This window comes from Protopterus annectens, chromosome 3.part0, assembly GCF_019279795.1.
Source record: "Protopterus annectens isolate FY-2018-M chromosome 3.part0, PAN1.0, whole genome shotgun sequence".
Lineage (NCBI taxonomy): Eukaryota > Metazoa > Chordata > Ceratodontiformes > Protopteridae > Protopterus > Protopterus annectens.
The window spans coordinates 1,326,120,776-1,326,138,979 of NC_056731.1; the positions used below are offsets into that span (position 1 = coordinate 1,326,120,776).

The 18,204-nt window shown below is 45.1% G+C and overlaps 1 protein-coding gene across 1 annotated transcript in view; it reads right to left on the reverse strand.

Annotated features, from left to right (window-relative positions):
• LOC122796733 (desmocollin-3-like) overlaps positions 1-18,204 on the reverse strand; it is a 1,348,840-nt gene that overhangs the window by 823,551 nt on the left and 507,085 nt on the right. Inside the window, exon 5 of the mRNA XM_044065442.1 lies at positions 16,752-16,907. Coding sequence (XP_043921377.1) covers positions 16,752-16,907 — 156 coding nt within the window. The remainder of the gene's footprint in view (positions 1-16,751; positions 16,908-18,204) is intronic.

Sequence of the window (18,204 nt, forward strand, 5' to 3'; positions counted from 1 at the left end):
GTGTTTTCCTTCCCTAGCAGGAATTGTGCCTGTAGTTGGATTTGCAATTCCAGTGCTGTGTTCCATAGGGTCATGGCTTGCCTGCACAGGGGGTATGAATGAGTTCCCCCCTGTTTGTTTATGTACCACATGACTGTGGTGTTGTCTGTCCTTATCAATAGCTGGCCTGGATGCAGTAGGTCTTTGAAGGTCATAAGAGCATTTTGCACGGCTAGCATTTCCTTTTGGTTGATGTGTAGGTGCTTCTCTTTTTGGGACCATTCTCCCTGAATGCACTGATCTGCCATGTATGCTCCCCAGGCGTAGTCTGAGGCGTCCGTTGTGATGATTTGAGTTGCTTGAGGTGCACAGAAAGGGAGACCTGTGTTTCTTTGGCATGCTTGAGCCCACCACAAAAATTCCTTTTGAAGGCATGGAATGAGTGGTATAATTGTTTCCAAGCTGTGGCTGTGTTGAGACCATAAGTTTTTTAGGTACCATTGTAGTTTCCTCATATGCAGCTTTGCACATGGTATTAGTAGGATGCAAGATGCCATGAATCCCACAGCCTGCAGGACTTTCCTTGCAGTTAGTCTGGTGAAAGTTGCCATTTTGTTGAAGTATTGAGACAGTTGCCCTTGTTTGTCTGGCGTGAGGTAGGCCATCTGGGTGGTTGTATTTAAACTGGCACCCAGGAAAATTATCTGTTGATAAGGTATTAGTTTTGATTTCTTTTTGTTCACTGTGTATCCCAGGTAGTTTAACAGTTTTATTACAAACGCCAGATGCTGCAGTAGTATGTCCTTGCTGTCCGCTTGGATCAGGCAGTCGTCCAGATATGGGTAGATTTGTATTCCTTGTTGTCTGCAGAAGGTAATTACTGATGCCAGGCATTTCGTAAACACTCTGGGCGCAGTAGATAAGCCAAAGGGCAATGCAGAGAATTGGTAATGGGTTGAACCTGCAAGAAATCTGAGGTATCTTCTGCAATCTTGTCTGATAGGGACAAGCAGGTATGCCTCCTTGAGGTCCAATGTTACCAGCCAAGACTCCTTGCCCAGCATGGGAAGAAGTTGCTGTAATGTGAGCATCTTGAATTTTGGCACCTGTAGATATGTGTTTAGGATGGATAGGTCTAAGATGGGTCTCCAATCTTTGTCTTTCCTTGGTACCAGGAATAGTCTGGAATAAAAACCTTGACCTTGTTCTTTTGCAGGTACCTCTTGAAATCGCTTTCATATCCATGAGAGCGGAAATTTGTCTTTGTGCCTCTGCCCTTTGATTTTGTGGCAGGTTTGGCAAGCCTCTCATTTTTGGAAGGGTGTGAAAGTGGAACCTATAGCCGCTGTCTTTAATGTCCAGAATCCATTTGTCTTTTGTAACAATGTGCCAGTTTTTTGAAAATAATGCCAGTTTTCCACCCAAAGGTACTGCCATTAAAGCTTTGTTTGGCAGGCATAGGGGGAAGTCATTGTGTCTGTTTTCTGAATGACTGTGATCTATCTTCTCCACCTCTTGGGGATGGTGCTTGCCACTGTCTAGCTCTGTAAGATCCTTGAGGTTGTCCTCTTCCCCTTGGGTGTCTGTATCTGCCCCTTTGAGGTCTGTCTGTGGCTGGAAAGGACCAATTTTTTGAAGGCCAGTTTCTGCTGAAGCGTGGAGGTTGTACCTGCAAGAAATCGTTCACTGTTTGCATAGATTTCGCCTTTTCCTCCATTGTCTTTAGTACCTCCTCAGCTTTAACACCAAACAATACATCTTTTTGAAGAGGTGCATCTAATAACTTTGCTTTGACATGATCTGGTAAGGTTTGCTCTTTGAGCCAAGCATGTCTACGTATAACAGATCCCGTGACAGCAGCTCTACATGAGGCCTCTAAAGCATTAAAACCACACTGCAGGGTATGTTTACCCACTTGCTCTGCTCCATGAAACAAATCCTGCAACTCTTTCAAATCTGGTTGTTCTGTTTGTGTCATTTTGCTTTTCAGCTGAGATAACAAGAACTGTTAGTACTTTAACATATGAAATTGACAGTTTAATGCCCTCATGGTTAAAGTGGCAGATGTATACACCTTTTCCCCCCACCTTTCTAATGCTCTGGAATCTCTCTCTGAAGGTAAAGGGGTTTTAGCAGTAGAGGCCTTTACTCCCTTGGGACCCTGTGAAATTGTTTCTGGGTCTGCAGTATGGCTTTTATAAAGGAACTGGTGAGAATCAGGAACCCAGTAATACCAGTCTAGTTTAACAGGGGCTGGAGGTAAAGAATCTGGATTAAGGCTGGCTTCTGCGTACAAATCATCCAAAATATCTAAAACAGGAGGAATAGCCAAGGGCCTATGCTGGGGGAGCAGTAGAAATTCCCTGAGCCTTTTCTTGGAATCTGAGTAATCTTGGCCTTCCCAGTGGAAGTGTTCCCTCAATGTATGCAGGGTTTCCCCAAAAGAGTAGTCCTGGGGGGGGGGGACCAAGGGAATAGACTCCTCAGCATCAGAGTCTTCGAAAGGGGAATAGGCATAATCATGGTCCTCAGAATGTTCTGAGGTAATAGAAGCCTGGTCTGAGGAAGGCTAGCCTTCCTCCAATCTGGGTCTTTTGTCAGAGGGGGGTTGAGAACCCCTGATGAGAGTTATCACATCCTCAGCCATTTTAAGCATCTGCTTTTTAGGCATGGAGCCCTGAGAGGAGGACTGGGGACCCTGTTTTTTTAGTCTTCATGGCAGCTTTAGATTTAGTGAAGCATTTAATAGAGAAGGTGGAAGGCCTGAAGACGCCTTCAGAAATGGCAGGCCTGACTAAATTTTCAGTTTCCCCGCCAGGAGTGGCGTCGGTATCTGCAGTGGGAATGGAAACCGAGGAGCCTGCGACCTCGGGTACTGAAGTCACTGGTAAAATAGTTTCATCGGTAGTCAGGGGCTGCGTAGGCGCCCCGCTGAGAACCTAAGAGCCGGTAGTCGGCCTAAGCGTGGTCTCAGTACTCGGTGCAGATCTCGGATGTCGGTCCTTGTCTTTGCATCTTTTGCTTAAAACTGGTGTCAGAGTATCCGACGACATGATATAATTAAATTTTTTGCCAAAATAATGAAGGGCGAACTCCGCCCGGCACTTAATAGTGCGCTTGTTGAACCTAGCACAAAAACGGCAGGCTGAGACGTCGTGGTCTGGCCCTAAGCAAGGTATACAGAAAGAGTGGAAATCCTTATGCGGTATTTGCTACCCACAAGAAATGCAATTATTAACTTGGTCTGACATCGGTCTGAGGCAAGAAAAGTTTCCCCAACGGGGTACTTAGCTTTAAAGAAGACTTCGACTGAAATACTTTTGTAAATCTCAGGAGGTGGCCGACCGACCGGCACTTGCAAACTGCTTCTGCTTCGGGCACCGCGCGGCCAGAAAAACTGGAGAAAATGGCGTCGGCTACCTCTTTTATACCCCTGTCACACTGACGTCAGGGAAGAAGCGAAGACAACCGACGCCGGACCTAGACTTTGGAATTCGGCCGACCGAGGACCCGCCTGACGGCAGGATAACCCATCTGTAATGACTGCAGCTGTATGCATGATGAACATCTGACATTTTCAACTCTTGTGGCCAGGGTAGCAGAAGTGTACACTACTTTGTCAAATCCATCAAATGTTCTACGTTCTTTCTCATTAGATAATACATTCCTACAGGTGCTGCCTTTGGCTCACATGAGACCTGAAGAGACCAACTCACAGTCTGTAACTGGATTCTTGAAAAGGTGTTAATGGGAATCCAGAACCCAGTAAAAACAGTCTGGCTTCCTGAGGGTAGGTGGTTCAGAGTCAGGATGCAGGGAAAATTCAGAAATATCAACCTCCAATACTGGAGGAATGCCTAGAGGTTTATGCTCAGCAAGTCTAAGAAATCCCTCAGCTCTCTTAGACTGATGAGAATTCTAATCTTCCCAGTTGACTACTTTCCTCATTTTGTTGAGGATCTCTCCAAAAGTAAATTTCTCTGGTAGTAACTCTGAGATAAGCTTTTCATCACACTCAGAGTCAGCATATGCCTTGGAAGAAATCTGATCAACATATGCAAGCTCATTCTCATCAGTTTCATTAAAAATTAGATGAATCCTGGGAGTCTCTTATTTCAGGAAGAAATCCTGTAGCAGAAGTCCTAAAAGCTGCATGGATCTCATGAATCCATGAGAAATTCTCAGTCAACATGTCAAGGCCCTGCAGTTAAGCCTGGGTTAATCAAAAGTACAGTTTTGTACCTACCATAAATGTAGATGTTCGAGTGTTCACCCTGCTGCAGTCATCACACTTGGGTTATCCTGTCGTCAGGCGGTCCCGCAGTCGGCCGGATTTTCAAAGTCATGGTCAGACTTCGGTTGCTGTCACCTCATCCCTGACGTCAGTGTGCCAGGGATACATATATTGCAACAGACACCATTTTCTTCTTATGTCAGGTGCCCTCAAAAAGGTGGTCAAAATTAGTACCAAATGGTGTGAACACTGTACAAACACAAAATCCCTTCAGCTATACGCAAATACATCAGTAAGGCATAGCAGAGAGTTAGCCAGTAGATCCGAGGGGTTGGAGGGAGGGTAACCTGGACTGCAGCAGGGTGAACACTCGAACATCTACATTTATGGTAGGTACAAAACTGTACTATGTTCATCGTGTTACCCTGCTGCAGTCATCACACTTGGGTTGAGTCCCAAAGCTAAGGTAGGGTGGAGGTGGTATAGAGGGTTAGTGGAGGCAATGAGGCCCTGCAGAACTGCAGTGGCGAAGCTCATCCTGGACTTAGAATAAAGAGGTAAGTGATGGTGTTTGGTGAAGGTGTGTACAGAACTCCAAGTTGCAGCTTCTAAAATTTCCTTGGTAGGAACTCCCCTGAGAAAGGCTGTAGAGGTGGCCATTGCCCTGGTAGAGTGGGATCTAATGGTAGGAGGAACTGGTTTCCCATGATGGGTATAACAGAACCGTATGCAATGGCCTATCCATTTAGAAATGTTTTGTTTGGATATAGCCCTCCCTTGAGAAGCTGTAGCATAGGATACAAAGAGCTGGTCAGTTTTTCTGAAAGCCTTAGTTTTGTCCAAGCAGTAACGAAGCTGCCTGTGAATGTCCAAGGAATGCAGGAGTCTCTCACCTTTGTTCTGTGGATTGGGGAAGAAAGTGGGTAGGTGGATGGTTTGATTTAAAGCTACACTGGAAATCACCTTAGGCATGAAGGAAGGATTAGTTCGTAGAGAAACTCTGTCTTGATGAAAAATGGGGAAAGGTTCCACTGCCATTAGTGCCTGTAATTCTGAGACTCTCCTAGCAGAAGTTATTGCCAGAAGCAGGGCAGTCTTCCAAGATAGGAACTGAAGGTCTGCAGAGAAAGCTGGTTCAAAGGGAGGTAACATTAGTTTTTCCAGAACAAAGTTGAGGTCTCATGTTGGTGTAGGAGCTCTTCTAGGCGGTCTAATGTTTTTTGCCCCTCTGAGGAACTGCCTTAGAAGAGGATGTGAAAATAAAGGTGGATTCGTGTCGTAGTGAGCTGAAACAGCTGAAGCATGGATTCTAATTGAGGAGAAGGAAAGTCCTTTGTGCAACATCTCAGCTAAATACTGCAGAATGTGAGGCATATGAGGCTGAGTTGTGTCTTGGCCTTTAGCTTGGTTCCAAGCAGAAAACCTTTTCCATTTGTCCAAGTAAGCCTTCCTGGTGCTTGGCCTCCTGGCTTCCAGAATAACATCCAGAACTGCTTGTGAAAGATGGATGTTTAATAGATTTGCCATGCAGCCAGGTTTAGAATCTGTTTGTATTGCTGCGTGAGTAAATGAGGTATTTGAGGCAATATCCATGGTGGGCTGTGAGCCATATTCTTCAATAGCGGGTACAGTACAGTTTTGTACCTACCATAAATGTAGATGTCCGAACTGGATAGCATCTGCAGTCATAACAGCTGGGTTGTCCTGTCGTCAGGCAGCCCTACAGTCGGCCGGATTCCAAAGTCCGGGTCCGGCTTCGGCTGATGTCGCACTTCACCCGACGTCATCTCTGTGGGTCTTCGGGTATAAAGGCATCAGCCGACGCCATTTTCCTCAGTGTTTCTTGCCCCAGATGCCAGAAGCCCTCTTGAAGGCTGAAATTTTGGATAGATGCCAATGTTTCCAAAAGGAAAGAGGTAAACACAAACACAAGCATGTATGTACATATATACAAACAAATACACCATAGAAGACTCCCCCCCATTAGCTAGCTATTAAGAGGGTAAACACCCTAGGAGTACCTCAGAGGGGAAGGAGGGAGGGTAATCCTGACTGCAGATGCTATCCAGTTCGGACATCTACATTTATGGTAGGTACAAAACTGTACTATGTCCTTCATGGATGCATCTGCAGTCATAACAGCTGGGTAGAGTACCATAGCCAACTAGGAGAGGAGGAAAAGGTAGATTATGGTGTGTTTAGGATCCCTTGCAGTACAGCAGTGGCAAACCCTGCTCGGGATCTGGAATATAGAGGCAAATTATAATGCTTGGCAAATGTATGCACGGAGGTCCAAGTAGCCGCCTCAATAATGTCTTTGGTAGCCACTCCTCGTAAGAAGGCTGTGGTAGTGGCTGTTGCCCTTGTAGAATGAGGTCTTATGTTCTGTGGAATTGGTTTTCCATGGAAGGAGTAACAGAATCGTATGCAATTTCCTATCCATTTGGAGATTGTCTGTTTTGAGATAGCTTTTCCTTCCCTTCCTGTTGCATAGGCCACAAAGAGTTGGTCAGACTTTCTGCTGCTTGTTGGCCGGACCCGGTAGTAGCGTAGCTGTCTATGCACATCCAAGGTGTGCAGAATTCTTTCCCTCTGTTTTGTGGGTTGGGAAAGAAGGTAGGTAAGTGGATTGCCTGGTTTAAAGACACTCTGGATACCACCTTAGGCATAAAGGTTGGATTAGTCCTCATGGACACCCTGTCCTGGTGGAAGATTAGGAAGGGTTGCACTGCCATTAAGGCCTGTAGTTCTGAAACCCTCCTTGCTGAAGTGATTGCCAGTAGGAAAGCAGTTTTCCATGACAGGTGTTGTAGTTCTGCTGTTGCTGCTGGTTCAAAGGGTGAAAGTGTCAGCTTTTCTAGTACGAAATTTAAGTCCCAAGCTGGCAATGGTGGTTTCCTCGGAGGTTTTACATTCTTGATTCCCCTGAGGAACTGCCTGAGCAACGGGTGTGAGAAGACAGGTTGTTCAAAGCTGTATTCTGCTGAAATAGCTGATGCATGTATCTTGATGGAGGAGTAGGACAGGCCTGAATGGAGAAGTTCGGCCAGATACTCCAGAATGTTAGGCATATCTATGTTTGACACATCTTTTCCTCTTTCAGAACTCCAAATGACAAACCTTTTCCATTTTCCAGCGTAGTTCCTTCTTGTTGAAGGTCTGCGTGCTTCAAGAATAATGTCTTTAACTCTTTGGGAAAGTTCTTGATTAGCTGCTGCTATGTGATGTTCCATGCAGTCAGTTGTAAGGTTTTCAGGTTTGGATGTATGGTGCTGTAGTTGTTCTGAGTTAGGATCAAAGGCATCAGGGAATTGGCCACATATTGTTCGAGACAAGCTCCTCAGTAGTGGGTACCAGTGTTGTCTTGGCCAGTTTGGAGCTATCAGGATTATCCTTGGATGTTCTTCCTTGATTTTTAGCAGTACTTTGTATATCAAGGCGAGAGGTGGGAATGCATATGCTGTTAGGCCTTTCCAGCTGAAGGAGAGCGAATCCACTTTCCATGCTAGTGGGTGGAATGTCCTTGTGCAGAATTTTTGAGTTGGTGATTGTGAGGAGATGCAAATAGATCTATCTGAGGCATTCCCCACTTCTTTGAAATGGTCCTGAAGATGTCCGGTGCAGGTGCCATTCGTGAGCATCTGATGTGGTCCTGCTTAAAATGTCCGCTAGAGTATTTTCTTTTCCTGGTACAAATCTTGCCTGCAGCTGGATGTTGTAGCTGATTGCCAGGGTCCACAGTTCCAAAGTCATTCTGCATAGGGGTATGAATGTGTGCCTCCCTGTTTGTTGATGTACCACATGACTGTGGTGTTGTCTGTCCTTATCAACAGCTGGCCCTCTTTGAGAAATGGTCTGAACTTTTGGATAGCCAGTTTTACAGCCAGCATTTCTTTTAGGTTGATGTGCAGGTGAAGTTGATCCTGAGTCCACAATCCTTGCACGCATTTGTCCAGCATATGGGCCCCCCATCCTTGGTCTGAAGCGTCTGTTGTAATGCTCTGGCTTGCTTGACATCTGTGAAAGGGAGGCCTGTGTTGGACCGGCATGCCTGGGCCCACCATAGGAACTCCTGTTTTAAGCATGGAATTAGTGGGATTTCTGTTTCGAGGCTGTGCCTGTGTTGGGACCATAAATTCGTAGGTACCACTGTAGTTTTCTCATATGTAGTCTGGCAAATGGGACCAAAATTATGCATGATGCCATGAAGCCCAAGGCCTGCAGAACCTTTCTTGCTGTTAATTTGTTCAGCTTTGTTAGTGCCAAGAAGTAAAGAGGGAGTTCTTTTGTTTTTCTGTAGTTAGGAATGCCATTTGTCTCACTGTGTCCAATTCCGCTCCCAAGAATGTCCTTGTTTGGGATGGTATCAGCCTTGACTTTGTAGATTGACTGTGTATCCCAGTGCTTGTAGCAAGTAAATGACCCTTTGTAAATCTGTTGTCAACTTGCTTTTGTTGTCCCCTTGTAGCAGGCAGTCGTCCAGGTATGGGTAAATATGAATTCCTGTAGTCTGCAGTATGCGATTACTGATGCCAGGCATTTTGTGAATACTCTGGGCGCAGTAGATAAGCCAAAAGGCAATGCTGAGAATTGATAGTGCTCTGATCCTGCAAGAAATCTGAGGTATCTTCTGCAGATTGGTCGAATAGGGACGTGCAGGTATGCCTCCTTGAGATCTAGAGTTACCAGCCAACACTCCTTGCCCAGCATGGGAAGAAGTTGCTGTAGGGTCAGCATTTTGAATTTTGGGACAATGATGTATGTATTCAAGGTGGACAGGTCGAGAATTGGTCTCCAACTGTTTTCCTTTCTTGGAACTAGGAATAGTCTGGAGTAGAACCCTTTCCTTGCTCTGCTGTAGGCACTTTTTCCACAGCTCTCATGTTTGCCAACTCCATTATCTGTTGTAAAGCTTCTGTTTTTGATTTGGAGGTAGATTTGGCATTCCTCTTTTGACTGGTATAGTGTGGAAGTGGAATCGGTAACCTTGATGTATAATTTGTAGAATCCACTTGTCTTTTGTTATGTGGTGCCAGTTCTTTGCAAATAAGGTTAACCTTCCGCCTAGTGGAGCTGCTATTTGTTCCCTGGTAGGCGGACTTAGGAGTAAGTCACTGTGGCTGTGTTGAAGTAGTGGCAGTGGCTGTGTCTGTGCCTCAGTTGTTACCTTGCCACTGCCGTCCTCTGTAGGCACCTCCTCTGGTTTGGTTTCTGCCCCTGGAACGTCTATTCCTGCCCCTTTGAAATTTTGTGGAGTCAGGAAAGGACCAATTTTGGCAGGCCAGTTCCTGCTAAACCTTGGGGTTGAACCTGCAGGAAATCTTTAACAGTTTGAACTGATTTTGCCTTTTCTTCCATTTTCTTCATAACCTGCTGGGCAGGTGCACCAAACAAACTTGTCTTATCCATAGGAGCATCTAACAATTTAGCTTTAACATGATCCGTAGAGCTTGCTCCTTTAGCCATGCATGCCTTCTTATCACTGTGCCAGTCATGGCTGATCTAAATGAAGCCTCCAGTGCATCATAGCCACATTTTAAGGAATGGTTACTAACCTGTTGTATGTTATTTACCATTTCTAATACATATTTCTTGTCAAGAGATTCATCAGTGGTTAATTTTTTAGTTAACTGATCAAGCATAAACTCTTGGTATTGTATCATGTGAAACTGGCAGTTTAAAGCTCTAGCTGAGAGAGTAGCTGAAGTGTATACTTTTTTACCCCATCTGTCTAATGACCTTGCTTCCCTTTCAGAAGGAGTAGGGTTTTTAGCTATGGTCGCGGCTACTGCCTTGGGACCCTGGGATATAGTTTCTGGGTCTGCAAGGGGGGCCTTGTAAAGGTGGTGATGAGTATCTGGCACCCTGTAAAATCTGTCTGGTTTGGCAGGGGCTGGAGGTAATGAATCTGGAGCAGAGCAGACATCATTAAAAGCATCATCTACCACAGAGAGAACAGGAGGTATAGCTAAGGGCCTGTGCTGTGGAAGGTGCAGAAAGGTTCTAAGTCTTTTCGAATCTGAGAAATCTTGCTGCTGCCATTGGAACTGCACTCGCATGGCATGTAAGGTTTCCCCAAAGGAGAATTCTTCTGGAGGGGATGCAGCTGGAATGGATTCTTCAGCATCAGAATCCTCAAAATTGGAGAAAGGGGCCTCTGGCTGGTCAGTAATGTCTGATTCATCAGCAGAATCATCAGAGGATACTGGCTCGGCGGGCTCTGCCCTAGGTCTCTTATCTGGGGGCTGAGAGGCCCTGTCTGGGTGAGATTGAGATCCTCTAATTAAAGAAATTAAATCTTCTGCCAAAGTAAGCATTTGAGAACTAGAAGAGGGCCTGGTTGAGGGTGGTTTAACAGGCACTGATTTGGTAGTCTTGGCTGCTTTAGCCCTGGCAAAGGCCTTAATGGACATGGCTGCTGGAGGCCTAGCAGCACCACGTGCTGGGGTAGAGACATCCAGGGGAATGGTGTCTGATAAGTCAGTGGGTAAAGTTTCAGAGGCCGATTCAAGAATTGTAGCAGGGACCTCATCTGTAGAGATAGATTCGGCTGTACCTAGATCAGTTTTCTCGGTTTCGGCCGAAACCGAGACACTCGCGGTTTGCTTAAGCGTGGTTTCAGCGAAACCGCGGACCGCGAAAGTGTCGGTCTTTTTCTTTGCGTTTTTTGGCAGAAAGTGTAGTCGGAGGTTCCGACGACATAATGTAAGCAAAGTCAGAACCGAAAAACTGTTCTGCAAACTCTGACCGACGCCTAAGCGTTCGTCGGTTGAAAGAAGCACAGGCCGAACAGGCTGCTACGTTGTGGGCTGGGCCTAAACAAGGCAGACAGTAAGAATGGAAATCTTTATGAGGTATTTGTTTCCCACAGGTTAAACAATTATTAACTTTTTCTGACATCGGCTGAGGCAAGAAAGAGTCCCCAACGGGTACTTAGCTTTAGAAGTCTTGGTAGTATTCGGTAGAAATAATCTCTGGATCCGACCGACCGGCACTTGCGAACAGCTTCTGCTTCGGGCGCCACGCGGCAAGAAAGACTGGGGAAAATGGCGTCGGCTGATGCCTTTATACCCGAAGACCCACAGAGATGACGTCGGGTGAAGTGCGACATCAGCCGAAGCCGGACCCGGACTTTGGAATCCGGCCGACTGTAGGGCTGTCTGACGACAGGACAACCCAGCTGTTATGACTGCAGATGCATCCATGAAGGACATCAGTGCTGGCATGGCCAGTCTGGGGCTATGAGAATGAGTCGAGGTTTCTCCTTTTTGACCTTCAAAAGAAGCTTTGCGAGAAGAGGTAATGGAGGAAAGGCATATGCTGTCAGGTTTTTCCAACTGAAGGAGAGAGCGTCCACTTTCCAAGCTTGATGGTGGAATGTCCTTGTACAAAATTTTGTCAGTTGGTAGTTTTGAGGACTGGCAAACAGGTCTATATTCGGAAGGCCCCATTTTTGAGTTATCATTGTAAATATTTGTGGGTCTAGTTTCCACTCGTGGGGATCTTTGATGTTTCTGCTTAGGTCGTCTGCTAATATGTTTTTCTGTCCTGGCAGGAACTGAGCTTGTAACTGGACTTGGTAGGCCAGAGCTGTGTTCCATAAGATTATTGCTTGCCTGCAAAGGGGGTAGGAATGTGTGCCCCCTTGTTTATGTACCACATTACTGTGGTGTTGTCCGTCTTTATTGCAAGTTGTCCTGGATGTAGTAGATCCTTGAAGGCTGCCAGAGCTTTCTGTACAGCTAGCATCTCTTTTTGATTTATGTGCAGTTTTCTTTGTTCTGCAGTCCATAGGCCTTGAATGCATTGCCCTGCCATGTGTGCCCCCCAGGCATAGTCTGAAGCATCTGTTGTGATAGTTTGCCTGGTTGGGGGCAAGGTGAAAGGCTGACCCTTGTTGAGGTGACATGCCTGTGACCACCATAGAAATTCCTGTTGAAGGCAGGGAATGAGTGAGATCACTGTGTCCAAGCTGTGGCTGTGTTGAGACCATATGCTTTTTAGGTACCACTGTAATTTCCTCATATGCAGTTTTGCAAATGGTATTATCAGAATGCAAGATGCCATGGAGCCCAAAGCCTGCAGAATTTTTTTTGCAGTTAATTGGGTCTTTGTTGCCATTGTCTTGAAATATTGAGTCAGTTGTAGCTGCTTGTCTGGTGTAAGGTAAGCCTTCTGGGCCGTTGTGTCCAAGCTGGCACCCAGGAATGTCATTTTTTGTGAGGGTACTAGTTTTGACTTCTTTTCGTTTACTGTGTACCCCAGACAATTTAGTAGATGCTTCACAAAAGCCAGATGATGTAAGAGAATGTCTTTTCTTTCTGCTTGGATGAGGCAGTCGTCCAGGTATGGATATATTTTAATTCCTCTTTGTCTGCAATATGCAATTACTGGTGCCAGGCATTTTGTGAAAACTCTGGGCGCAGTAGATAAGCCAAAGGGCAGTGCAGAGAATTGATAATGGGTTGAACCTTCAATGAAATGGAGGTATCTTCTGCAACTTTGTCTAATAGGGACATGCAGGTATGCCTCCTTGATGTCCAATGTTACCAGCCATGCTTCCTTGCCCAACATGGGAAGTAGCTGCTGTAGTGTTAGGATCTTGGATTTTGGGACTTGTAAGTGTTTAGAATTGAATGGTCCAGAATTGGTCTCCAAGCATTGTCCTTTCTGGGTACTAGAAACAGCCTTGAGTAAAATCCTTGGCCTTGCTCTTGAGTTGGTACCCGATGAATGGCTCTCATGGCCATGAGAGTTGTAATTTGTTTTTGAGCCTCTGCACTTTGATTTTGTGGCAGGTTTGGCATTCCTCTTTTCACTGGCAAGGTGTGAACGTGGAATCTGTATCCTCGTAAAATTATGTCTAGGACCCATTTGTCCTTTGTGACCATGTGCCAGTTGTCTGCAAAAAGTGCTAGTTTTCCCCCCAAGGGGGCTGACAAAAGAGTTTTGTTTGGCCAGCTGAGGTGCAAGTCATTGAGTTTGCCTTCTGGTGGGTTGAGACCTGTCTTCTCCTTCCTTCTGGGTTGGAGTGTCCCATGGCGAGGTTTATACTGGGTTTGTGGTTGTCCTCTGCCCCTTGGGCGCCTGTATTTACCCCTCTGAGGTCTGTCAGTGGCTGGAAAGGACCAATTTTTTGTTGGCCAGTTTCTGCTGAAGCGAGGGGGTTGTACCTGTAGGAAATCTTTGACTGTCTGCATTGATTTCGCCTTATCTTCCATTTTCTTTAAAACTTCTTCTGCTTTAACTCCAAAAAGAACATCCTGCTGTAAGGGAGCATCTAGTAGTTTTGCTTTAACATGATCAGGCAGACTTTGTTCCTTTAACCAGGCATGCCTACATATAACTGATCCAGTGACAGCTGCTCTGCAGGAGGCCTCCAAAGAATCAAACCCACATTGTAAGGTATGTTTTCCCACCTGCTCGGTGGCGTGCAACAAATCCTGCACGTCTTTCAATTCAGATTGTTGAGGGAGGGAGGTTTTCTTTTGTTTTAACTGAGAGATTAGAAATTGCTGATACTTAAGCATATGACATTGACAATGAAGTGCTCTCATAGCTAATGTGGCTGAGGTGTAAACCTTTTTCCCCCACCTGTCTACTGCTCTTGAGTCCCTGTCAGAAGGTACTGGGTTTTTAGCCATGGAAGCCTTAGCCCCCTTGGGACCCTGGGAGATAGTCTCTGGGTCAGCTACTGGGCCAGCTACTGGGCTTTTGTAAAGAAATTTGTGGGAATCAGGTACTCTGTAGTATCTGTCAGGCTTAGCCGGAGCAGGAGGTAGAGAGTCTGGGTTGAAATTGGATTCTAAATAGACATCATCCACAATGTCCAAAACAGGTGGGATATGGCTAGAGGTCTGTGTTGAGGGAAGTAAAAGAAACTCTCTGAGCCTTTTCTTGGAATCAGAGTAATCCTGACCTTCCCAGTGAAAATGTTCCCTCATAGTGTGCAAAGTTTCCCCAAAAGAGTAGTCTTCAGGAGGGGAAGCTGAGGGAATAGAGTCCTCAGCATCAGAATCTTCATAAGGAGAGTAGGAATAGTTTTGGTCCTCAGAGGAATCTGAAGAAATAGACAGTTGCTCAGAGGAAGCAGAATCTTCCTCTTGTCTAGGCCTTTTGTCAGGAGGAGGCTGTGAACCCCTGATGAGAGAAATCAAATCTTCAGCCATTTTGAGCATCTGTTTCTTAGGCATAGGGCCTTGAACAGGAGACTGAAGTGCAGTCTTTTTAGATTTAGAAGGAGTCTTCGACTTAGAAAACGTTTTGACTGTGAGAGTCGTCGGTCTGAAAATGCCTTCAGAAACAGATGGCGTTTCAGAAGCACCGACGTCCTTAGAAGGTAATCGTCGGAAGGGCCTGAAGTAAAAGGCTGCGTCGGCCTAGTGCATTCCATCAAAATATCCGTAGCGGTCTCGGGTTCCAGAACTGCGGTAGTCAGGGGCTGCGTCGGAGCCTCACTGATAACCGGAGAACAGGAGACCGGATCAACCGAGGCCTCAGAATCAGGCTTAGGCCTGGGCTGGCAGTCCTTGTCCCTGCGTTTTTTGTGCACGCCGGTAGCTCCGACGGCATGTTATAGTTAAATTTTCTACCAAAATAGTGTTGTGAAAAATCAACTCGTCTTTTAATAGTACACTTATTAAACCTAGCACAAAAACGACAAGAAGTGACGTCGTGATCAGGGCCTAGGCAAGGTATGCAATAAGAATGAAAATCCTTATGAGGTATTTGCTTCCCACAAGAAATACAATTGTTAACTTTTTCTGACATCGGTCTGAGGCAAGAAACGTTTCCCCAACGGGGTACTTAGCTTTATAGAAGACTTCGGTCTGAAATTCGAATTCGACAATCTCAGGAGTCGGCCGACCGGCACTTGCGAACTGCTTCTGCTTCGGGCACCGCACGGCAAGAAAAACTGAAGAAAATGGCGTCGGTTGCAATATATGTACCCCTGGCGCACTGACGTCAGGGATGAGGCGACAGCAACCGACGTCGGACCAAGACTTTGGAAATCCGGCCGACTGCGGGACCGCCTGACGACAGGATAACCCAAGTGTGATGACTGCAGCAGGGTAACACGATAAACATCTGGAAATTACCTTCTTTTGTTTGGCCTTGTGTACGAGCTTAAGACATGTCAAAGGATGTAGCCACCCCAGGCCACAGACAGGTGGCCACAACCTGCGGTTAGTTGGCTTTGGATTCCTCAAACTCTGGGGACACTGCCCTTTCCTGAGGTACAGATGGAATGAAATCAAAAGTGTCTCCCTGTTGCAGACACCAAAAGGGTCTCACTAGAGACCTTGGTTCCACACTTTACTGGAGGGGACTGCGAATGTGTCTGCACACTGACGATCATGAGCCTGGGTCAACTGTGGTATGTTGATCAATTGTCACCCAGAAACCTTTATGTCTTTGGATGTTTATTTATGACAAAAACCTAGCTCAGTCAGACAAATTAACTCCATAGTATAAGAAGACTACTGATGCTCCCTTTCTTCATTAAAATTATCATCCAAGGACTCAGCCCTACACTTCATCATTCTGGAATTAAAATAAGCACATTGGGGAAAGTTGGGTACATCGTGCTCTGGGCTTAGGCAAAAAAAAAAAAAAAAAAAAAAAAAAAAAAAAAACAATAGTGTAGAAGTCCCAATATGTGATTGGTTTCCCCATTCTCTAGACAAACATTTGTCAGTCTGATTTCCATCAGATGTCAAGTGCACAGAGAAAGACAAAATTGTTCCTCAATGGTGTACTTATAAACGCTGTTCAAAGACCTGGCTTTGGGCCAACCGGTGACAAAGCACAATTGGGGTTTTATTTTTCTATACTGGGAGGATGGGGAAAGATATCTCAGAGGACACCACAGCAGATAAAACCAAGAACTGGAGCCACTTCCATTTGAGGTAGTCCTGCAGGGAATGCAATAAGTTGCAAACAGTTTTAGGGCTGAAACACTGGCAGTCATCACACTTCTGGGCAATGTGATCTTACTCTACAACAAAAGGTCTGCGGTAACCTTTATGAGGAATCTGTCTGCATGTGCATCTACCCTTTTCAGGCACACATACAATACTAATGTAAAAATGAATTACAGGCACCAAAAAACATCAACAAAACAATGAGGAAAGAATGGATTTCTCAGATGTGTGCTTGTCTATTTCCCAAGCTCTGAAGCTGACCAACAATATAGATAAAAATGGAGATACACTGTTGTTGACACCAAAGTTTTTGAGGTGTAAGTATGGCAAGAAAGTTTTGAAACACTGTAGGCAGACATTTTACACTATAAACATACCCACATATCAGAGGCTGGATGTATGGTACACTGAAGAGAAATGATCCAATGTATAAAAATTGGGCTGGACAGAGTGTGACATGTAGTGGCAAAGTACCCGTGGTAAGGACAATAGGAAGACGAAACTGTTAATATTTGTACAGTTCAGCTTCTTCAATGGCAATACCTCCAGTTATTTAATGTTAGGACCCCCCCCCCCCCCCCAAAAAAAAAAAAAAAAAAAAAACAAGCACTTACTTTAAATTCTGGATATTCTTCACGATCCACAGGTCTGTGGACAGAGATGTTTCCACTCCCTTCCAAAATTGAAAACAAGCCTACTGGAGGTTCATCAACTCCCGGTCCTCTTATTTTGTAAAACACTTTCCCGTTCTGTTCAGCATCAGACCGAATCTGCAAAAAATGATCAAATATTTGCAGTCTGCGTACAAATATATGTTCCACATTACAACAAATTTACAAAACATTTGACAAATGCACTACCATTCAAAGTTTTATTTCATTTGCTTTACTTTATTCTACATTTGCCTTCAGTGGTAGTACACCAATTACAACCGATCACTTCTAGCTGGGTGAAATAGTTCAGAAAAGAAAAAATGGAACAGATGGCTAGTAGGCTGTGCATAAAGTAAATATGTAACAGAATCTGTAAAGTATCAGTTAACAGAAGCAGTAATCATTATAAGAGAAATGTATATTTTACAAGTTCACATGATTATATTATTTTAGATTTACATCAAAGTGCAATGCTGTGTGGTAATGAGTCAGTGTAATAGAGGATGGGGAAGGTAAGCTAAGAGGTTTTACTAGTTGAGAAGGTGACAGAGATGATGAGTATGGCTAGAGGCTGCCAGGCCCTTATGTGATGTGACCAGTTGTGTGGCAACCACAGTTTTGATTTGGTGAAGAAAAGACAAGACAAGCAGCAAAGTCTATAAGGCCGAATCATGAAATATACCAAAGGCCATACTCCCAGAAGTGCATTCAAACCACTTATGCTTTGTGCAGATATGCACCAAAAAGACAAGTGGCCTTGGTGCAAGTCTGCACTAGAAACAAATTCTTAAAGCAAGCAATGTAGGCAGCCACTTCTCTAGTGCAGACTCTAAGTTGGACTTAGAATTTTCCTTTGGCATGTACTCAAGGTTCATCCTGCTTCCTCCAACTAGAGACAGTTTTTCATACAAACCACAGCCAATAGCTTTGCTCACATTTAATCATATGACAATAACCACTTGAATTACTTCCTACTCACTAATAAAAAGAAGTTATGCAACGTTCCGAGTCGTTCTTCATTTGTCTTCAATCTGTGGGTTCCTGGGTCTAACGGCCGCAGACTCAGCATCTTGATCCAAGCTCCAAGCTCCTCCCCTACCCATAATGCCTCTGTCTCCTTCCTCCCTTTGAGTTTGCTGCCTAACCTAACATTGCCCCCAACTCAAAAATAGAAGTTATGTTCTTACCATAACGTTCCATGTTAGTTGTCTTCTTCTCGCCTTCTTCTTGTTGGATGGGTTCGGAGCCGACCTCGGCTCCGACTCGGCCACTCTAAAGCTCGAGAGTTGGTTCCACCGGCTCGAGGCTCCCCTTATATCCCACAATGCTAGGCGAGAGTTACCTCAGATCTCGTTTGTAAGCTAACCCCAGCTTATAATAGTAACAGTATAACTGTAAACAGAGTCCACCTCTA